At 35.4% G+C, this 7,773-nt stretch overlaps 1 protein-coding gene across 2 annotated transcripts in view; it reads right to left on the bottom strand.

Moving 5' to 3' along the window:
• Positions 1-1,381: 1,381 nt before the first annotated feature.
• tbc1d12b (TBC1 domain family, member 12b) overlaps positions 1,382-7,773 on the bottom strand; it is a 97,953-nt gene continuing 91,561 nt past the window's right edge. For both annotated transcript variants that reach the window (XM_039772055.1, XM_039772066.1), the window contains 4 exons: positions 5,601-5,729; positions 5,389-5,498; positions 3,261-3,519; positions 1,382-2,933 (listed from right to left, as the gene is read on the bottom strand). In XM_039772055.1, coding sequence (XP_039627989.1) covers positions 2,865-2,933; positions 3,261-3,519; positions 5,389-5,498; positions 5,601-5,729 — 567 coding nt within the window. In that variant the 3' untranslated portion in view covers positions 1,382-2,864. The remainder of the gene's footprint in view (positions 2,934-3,260; positions 3,520-5,388; positions 5,499-5,600; positions 5,730-7,773) is intronic.

Below are 7,773 nucleotides of genomic sequence, written 5' to 3'. Positions count from 1 at the left end.
CCTTCAATCACCACAGGAGGTGCCAGAGAGGAAAAGTGACTATGTTGTGAAGTGAGACGAAGGACTAGACATTTTAGGAAGTTAGGCGGGTCACAGGAGGATTAGGAAAAATAATCCTGTGGAAGGATCACTCTGTAAAGTCAGAAAACATAATGCATTATGGAAAGGGGTTTCATTTCTGCTGCTCCTGTTTGTTGGTTTGGTTAAAGGCAATGTCCACAGTATGAGACGGATGTCTTCAGCAACATAACATACCATTACCCATTGTAGAAGCCAACAGCAAAGTCAGAGAACTGTAGAAAGGTGGCGGCGTATGGGACACCTGGGATGGAAGAACCTATAGAATAGGTAACTGTGTAAGTCATTTGGCTTGCAACAAACCACAATTTTATGTCTTTGAAAGTTCAAAGAAAGACTGATGCAGATGAAGACTAGAGTTGTAGTAAGTATTGCAAACCTGAGAAATGGATGGAAGCTGGTCAGTGGTACATGAATTCCTGAAGATGGCTTCTGTAACAAGAGGTAGCACCTTCATAGTCACCAACAGATCTTTAGTACATACCAGGTACAAAGCCTACGTTGGAATAAAAGTTGGAATAGCTTCGTCCCAATATGGCCCACAGTCCTTCTGATTAGTGTTATGAAAAGAGAAGGCACTGCGGTTATGTGCCAATTCTGAGTCTGCTAAGGGTGTGAGAGCAGGAGAATCTTAAACTTGATTAATACTGAAGACGTGTTTGAGGGCAATGAAGACTTCCTTGTGAGGAGTGACTGAATAAAGACAAGTAATGTCCATAGTAAAGAACTGAAAACTATCAAAGCAGCTGGTCAGCATCTGATAAATCTGGACAAACCTTTGACAAGTGGTCTCAATAATAAACAACATTTCCTCTGAAAGAGTACTGTAAAAGTGCGTAGTATGAACAAATGTAAAAATTAAAACTTTTTTGCTTACTAAAAGGAAGCTACAGCATATGTAATTATTGCACTATTAAGTAAGTTTAAAACAGATTCTATAATTTAACTGTGTCCGCAGCAAATCCTGAGAATCTTCCACATTAAATAAGTGAAGCTCTCAACACATCACGTAGTACAATTTGAAATAACAGCATTTCCATGCACCTATTTGCAAGTCCACTTACTTTGTGATAACTTTGCACATACACCCCCACGTGAGTAAGCTCTTATGGTGAGGAATTTCTTCTACAATACATGCATTTCATATAGTCCTAGTATTCTACTAAGAAAAAGCCAGTAGAGATGTTTGTAAGGATACACATGTAAAAGTATTGCCTTGTCCATGCCTTTTTATCAGAACTTGATTAACCTAATAAACGTAGAGAGAGAGATTAATAAGATCAATCAGTACAAAGCCCACTGATGCAGTTTGCTCAGAGATTTATTTACACATGGGAATTGCAATTAGTGGTCTTGTAACTGGGAAAGAGCCCATTTATTTACAAACAATTTCTATATACAGTACCTTCATGGTAAGTATGAAAAACTGTACAATCAAAAGGCAGAAGTAGAAAAAACAAGAAATAGATGACAGAACTTGAATATATAAATTAAAATCAATACCATCCAAATATATGCTAGTAATACCGCATTAAATAGACAAGGAAAAGGCAAAAAAATATAAACATAAAATCCCAACATAAATCAATTATGTGTGGTCAAATAAAAGAACTACATGATACTGTAATAACATAAAAAGACTATGTAAAATTAACCATTGAAAGGTGTACTGGAAAGTGGACGAGAAAAAAAAAAATGCATTCAATATCGTATGAAGAAAAAATTTAACAGACAACAAAAAAATGTGTTTCTTGAAAAATGAGAAAAAAAAAAAAATGACAATTTTTAACCTTACTCTCAATATGTACTGTACTGTTAACTTCATACTTGCGGACTTAACCAAAGCTTGCAACCACAGAAAAAAACTTCAGTTTTCATTTACCCACAAGCCAGAAAAAGGCAACATAACTGCAAACCGTTGCGCTGTAAAACATTTAAATCCCATGTGCCATTTTAAATTCTCTATTGCACTTTGTAAAAAATACAGTTTTTCAAAAATATTTTGTGTGCTCAAGAAATGCTTTCAGTCATTGGCTGGAAAATTATTACATTTTCTTTTAAGTGTTAAAACAAACTTGCAGTCCATATTAAATACATCAGTTTTAATGGAAAAACAACTCGGTACCAAGATGCCAAATGACAGCAGAAACAGTTTAGTTTTAATGAACTGTCATCCTGAAGAGTGCTTACCATAAGGAATGTCTATGGAATTGTATTTAAAGAAGTGACACCCCTCCCTATGAAGACATTTGAATAAAACAATCTAATAAAAGTGTAATAAATTAACTGGAGTGGCCCATATAAAATCTTTCTCATCAATCCATTAACCTTGTAGGGGAGATAAATTCAGTAGGACGGTTAAGAGTAATTTACCACATCTAGAAATATGTAACATGATGACAAATTTGAGTCAAAACATCTAAGTAAATGTGGTTAGTTTAGAGCACGTACTGGAAAGATGTTCTAAATTTTATGACGGGTAAAAAAAACAAAAACAAAAAAAACAAACAAACCCAGAACGTTAGTTTTTAATAAAATCTTTGCTTCACTTTCCTTATGCCCTTTGATATACACCTCCCCAGTAATACTGACAGTGGTGCTAGAAATCTTTGTTATTCACATATTGCTTAATGATTCCTTACTGACATAATAAAAAAAAGAAAAGTTTTTTGTCCAGGAATCTCCACTGGCAATAGTATTCCCAAGACTGTAGTGGTCTATTTTTGGATAGTTTTGACATATATCCATCGTTTGTGGTTAAAGTGTAGCACACATTCTCTTAAATATTAACTTTTTAGTGCTGGACTCTGATTTTTGTCTCCTTCCTTGTTATCCTTCATTAGTGTAGCAAATACCTATAATAAAAATGAGAGATGAAAACCCTTTAGTAAAAATACATTATAAATAAAAGCAATGCTTCAAATATATGCACATTATACTCATTTTTCATATTGTTCACTGCAGGAACATTATACTATTTGCTTCAAACAAAATCTCTTTTACAAGGCAAACAAAGAAAATAAACACTATAAATAACATTGAAGGGTGTGTGAAGATTTGGATGAAGCATTTATTATAATTATTATTTGTAGCTTAAGACATCTAAATGTTAGAATAGTCACACTGTGAAATTAAAATTGTTAATTGATATGTAATTTACATTTATGCAAATTCTAACTTACTTGGGCCCACTTTTTATTACTGCTCATCATCTGAATAGCCGCAATACAGCTGAAGAGTTTTTCAGACGTCATGTCTTCAGGCAGTTTAGTAAGAAACTGGGCAATATGAATGAAGTCCATCTGAAGAAGTATATCTTCATATGATTTAAGAATTCCAAGCCCTGTTCGAAAAAGAAACTCTTCCCCATCTCGACAGAAGACATCCCAAACTCGACAAGCCAAATCAAGTGGTAAAGACTTGCTATAAAGTGTAAATATCCTAGAAGTAATATGAAAAACGTTTTTTTAGTCTTTTGATGCACTGGAATATCAGCTCACTCTGTCATACTGCTTAATACAGGTAAGTCCTAGCAAGTAACTAGCACTCTCGTATAGTCAAGTCATGTTCGATTATTACCCAGTGCTATATACGGTCTTCAAACCTTGAGCAGCAAAGTTTTACAATTGTTGTTTCTAATGTAAAATCTTCGGGCCTACTTAATCCTGTTCAGGCCCTGGAGACTTGCTTGGTGCAAGGCAGGAAATAACCCTAGACATGGCAGCAGTCAATTACAGGGCCTACGCGCACGTGTGCACGCACGCACGCACGCACGCGCACACACACACACACACACACACACACAACCCCAAGACAGGACAATATGGAGCTGCACATCTTTAGAGGTGTGGTTGTAAATCACAAACATACACAGATAGAGAGCCAGAATGTGCAAACTCCTCTTGAACAACATATGGATGCAGGGCTCAGACCCAGGAGGTGACAGCACTACACACTGTCCCCGCCATGCTCCTTTGATTGCATTCTGAGTGACAGAAAATGAAAACTCTGTATGGACAACAACCTTAATTTGCTAACATCCATAAGAAACAAGAAATTGCGGGGAGGGTTGGTTTGATGTGCAATCTCCTGCCCAACCTGTAATTCAAACATGTCTGATGAGTTGCTCATTCTTCAAAATGTTCGACAGTGGAGAGGTGGCAGCAATCTAAATACAGGCACAAATGTGTCCTTATACTCTCCTAACTTTTAAGATACCAAGAGCACTTAACAGATTAATGCTTCATTTTTCGTTGTTGTAACACAGAAATAACTTTTCACTCTCACTGGGAAATAAAATTGGTTTATATTATTTTAAATTATTTTTTTTTTATTTTTGCCAATGCAATAGATAACATATGCTCTTCATTTTTAAACAAAGCTAAACTTGTTAACTCCATGTTTTTGCTCTTGTCGGTTTATATTTCAATCACCACAGCAAATTAACAAGACAAGACAAAGTTAAATGCATGTCTGAACTTGGCTACTTTCAAAGTAAAAAGGTTAGCACAATTCATTAAGATGAAGTACAGGGTGGTCCAGATCTAATTATGCAATCCCGTTATAACTTAACTTTATTACATAGAGAATTCACAAAAAATTATTTTTGTTGCCGATAGATGGCAGCACCTGCCCTCCAAAATGGGTGGGGTGTTGGTTGTCAGTCGAACAGCAATTCTATTGTCTTGTATTGTTTTCCTGCACTGCATTAAAACTTGCATAATTCCTATATTAAATCAGGAGTTAAATACATAAAAGTGAAACTGACATATTGATTATTATCTTTAGAAAATGATGCGACATTCTAGGCAACTCTGTCCTATCTATAGTTATTCACTATAATAAACCTACCTATTTCAAAGTATATGCATCTCTGATATGGTAACACTTTAATGAAACTAAGATTTTAAACGTGCATATCCTTCAAATCATTTAACTTATTGGAATAAAGCTGTGTGTTTAACTGCTGAAAGCTTAGATTTGAGTAACTGTGCATTCAATGAATGGTAAACATGGAAGAGATATTCCAGGAAATCACAATACCAGGTCATGAAACTACAGCATAAATAGATTATGGGATGCTGATAGAAATACAGTCATATGAAAAAGTTTGGGAACCCCTCTTAATTCTTTGGATTTTTGTTTATCATTGGCTGAGCTTTCAAAGTAGCAACTTATACTCAATATCTGACATGCCTTATGGAAATAGTATTTCAGCAGTGACATTATGTTTATTGGATTAACAGAAAATATGCAATATGCATCGTAACAAAATTAGACAAAAATAAAAAAAATCACAATTTTTTTTACCAGTCAATAAGATAGATGTCTGGTGTTAGGTTATAACTTTTAAAATGTGCAAATAATCTTGGAAGGCTTTCTTCAAAGAAGACTTCAAATGCGGCAAAATATTTCAACATCTATGGGTAGAAAAAAACAAAATGAAAACATTTCAAATGAATCATTAACAACTTGATCACTGGGTAATGGATTGCTAAATTACTGTATATGCTGCACATTACCAAATCATGATCCACTCGGAAAAAAGCCATCTGACAAGGCTTGTTAAGAAGATTGGCAAAAGCTATAAAAGCATCTGCCTCTTCTAAATTTAGGATGAGAACAGCAGCAATGAAAGACATTCCTTGAACCTGCAAAGAACAACATAAATAAAATAGAAACATTACACTCCAAAATGCAAACCTCTGCAATATGGGCTTTATATTTCAACAATCATAATTTTATGAGAGCTCCAAAAACTTGACATTTTTCATGGAAACCAAGAATCTGAAGAGATAGATGATCAATATGCAAAGTCTGCAGAGATATCAATGATGAATATACAAAGAGAATTTAATTTACTGGCCAATGAAGAAAAGGAACAACTACAGCCCCCCAAAAGTATTGGAACAGCAATGTCAATTTGTTTTTGCTGTGCACTAAAGACATTTGTGTGTGAGATCAAAAGATGAATATGAGAAGAGAAATTGGATTTTTCTCACTGCTATTTTGCCCTAGATATAGAACATCGCCCCTTTTGTATCAAACCACTCCGCTTTTCAAGTGAGCACAAGTATTGGAGCATGACAAGTGACAGGTGTTGGTTACCCAAGTGTGTCATAAAAGATTGACTGTTTAATCATTAAGTAGCCCTAGATATCCACACTCAGTTTAAGCTTTGGCTTTCACCTGTGAAGACTGCGTTTGTAGTTAAGAAGGATAGACCAACATTAAGACCAGATGGCTGTCTATGGGAGGGAGAAAAATATGCCATTCCGAAGCTGAGAAATGGGGGAAAATCCATCAGAGGTATTTCAAAAACACTGGGCATATTCAGTACCACAATCTGGAATGTCCTGAACAAGATTGAAATCATTGGTATACTGAGCTACAGACATCAAACTGCTTGTCCAAGGAGAACAACTACTGATGACTGAAAACTGGTGAGAGCAGTAAAAACAAACAAAAAAAAAAAAGTTTCTAACATCATGAACAACCTCCAAAGAGCAGGGGTGGAAATATCATAGGCCACTGTTCAAAGGAGCCTTAGAGAACAACAATATAGAGGCCATACTGCAAGGTGCAAATCACTCTTCTGCAGTAAAAAAAAAATAATATTGAAAAGCCAGACTGGAAGAAGGGATCTGCTTGGGATCCAAAACATACAAGCTCATCTGTGAAGTGTGGTGGAGGTTGTGTCATGGCTTGGGCTTGCATGGCTGCTCCTGGAACAGTCTCAATCATTTTTATTGATGATAACTCATGATGGTAGTAGCAGAATGAACTCAGAAGTCTACAGAAACATACTGTCTACAAATTTACGGAGAAATACATCCAAACTCATTGGGAGAAATGTTATTAGCACGAAGAATAGAAGGTTTTGGACTGGTCACGTCAATCATCAGATGTCAACCCAATTGAACATACATTTCACCTACTGAAGAGAAGACTGAAGGAGGAAACCCCACAAAACTAAAAGATGCTGTGGTAAAAGCCTGGAAAGGCATAACCGATGAAGCAACAAGAAGTCTGTGGGTCGTAAGCTTGATGCAGTTACTGCAAGCAAAGGATATGCAAAAATAATAAGTATTTTTGACTTTAATTTGGTTAAATACATTCTGTCCTAATACTTTTTCTCACATGAAAAACTGGGTGGTTTGTTACAAAATGTTATATGTTGTTTAACATATCTAGAAGTAAACACTAGGGAATTAGAGCTGAAACTCTGACCTCTCTTCTCAAATTCATCTTTTGATCTCACTCAGAAATATCTTCAGTGCACAGCAAAAACAAATTAATTGGTCTTGCTGTTCCAATACTTTTGAAGGACACACCATTCTTATAATGATCATGAAAAAAGGCAAATATGACGTCAGCCCATTAAATGCATAAGACAGACATTCACAAGCCTTATCGCAGAAACCAAAGTTACCAAATACAAAGATACAAGTAATACATTGAAAGGAAAATAGAACAAAAACAATACTTTAGCCAAGGAGTTTGTTTCAGCAAAACAACAATAAGACAACTCTTGGTTTCATGTACAAGCAATCTGGATAAAACTTTAATGCTGTTAAAACTCTACAAAGTAAACGATCTGCAGTTCTATCGGACTATTTGAAATTTGTTTAAATTAGCTCACTTATTACTGCTGATGTTCGCTGAAGGCAGAGAGAGTGCTGACGCTGCTCCTAT

This window comes from Polypterus senegalus, chromosome 1, assembly GCF_016835505.1.
Source record: "Polypterus senegalus isolate Bchr_013 chromosome 1, ASM1683550v1, whole genome shotgun sequence".
In the NCBI taxonomy this organism is placed as follows: Eukaryota; Metazoa; Chordata; class Cladistia; order Polypteriformes; family Polypteridae; genus Polypterus; species Polypterus senegalus.
Note: the sequence above shows the minus strand (reverse complement) of the source record. Positions and strands in the feature narration are given on the sequence as shown.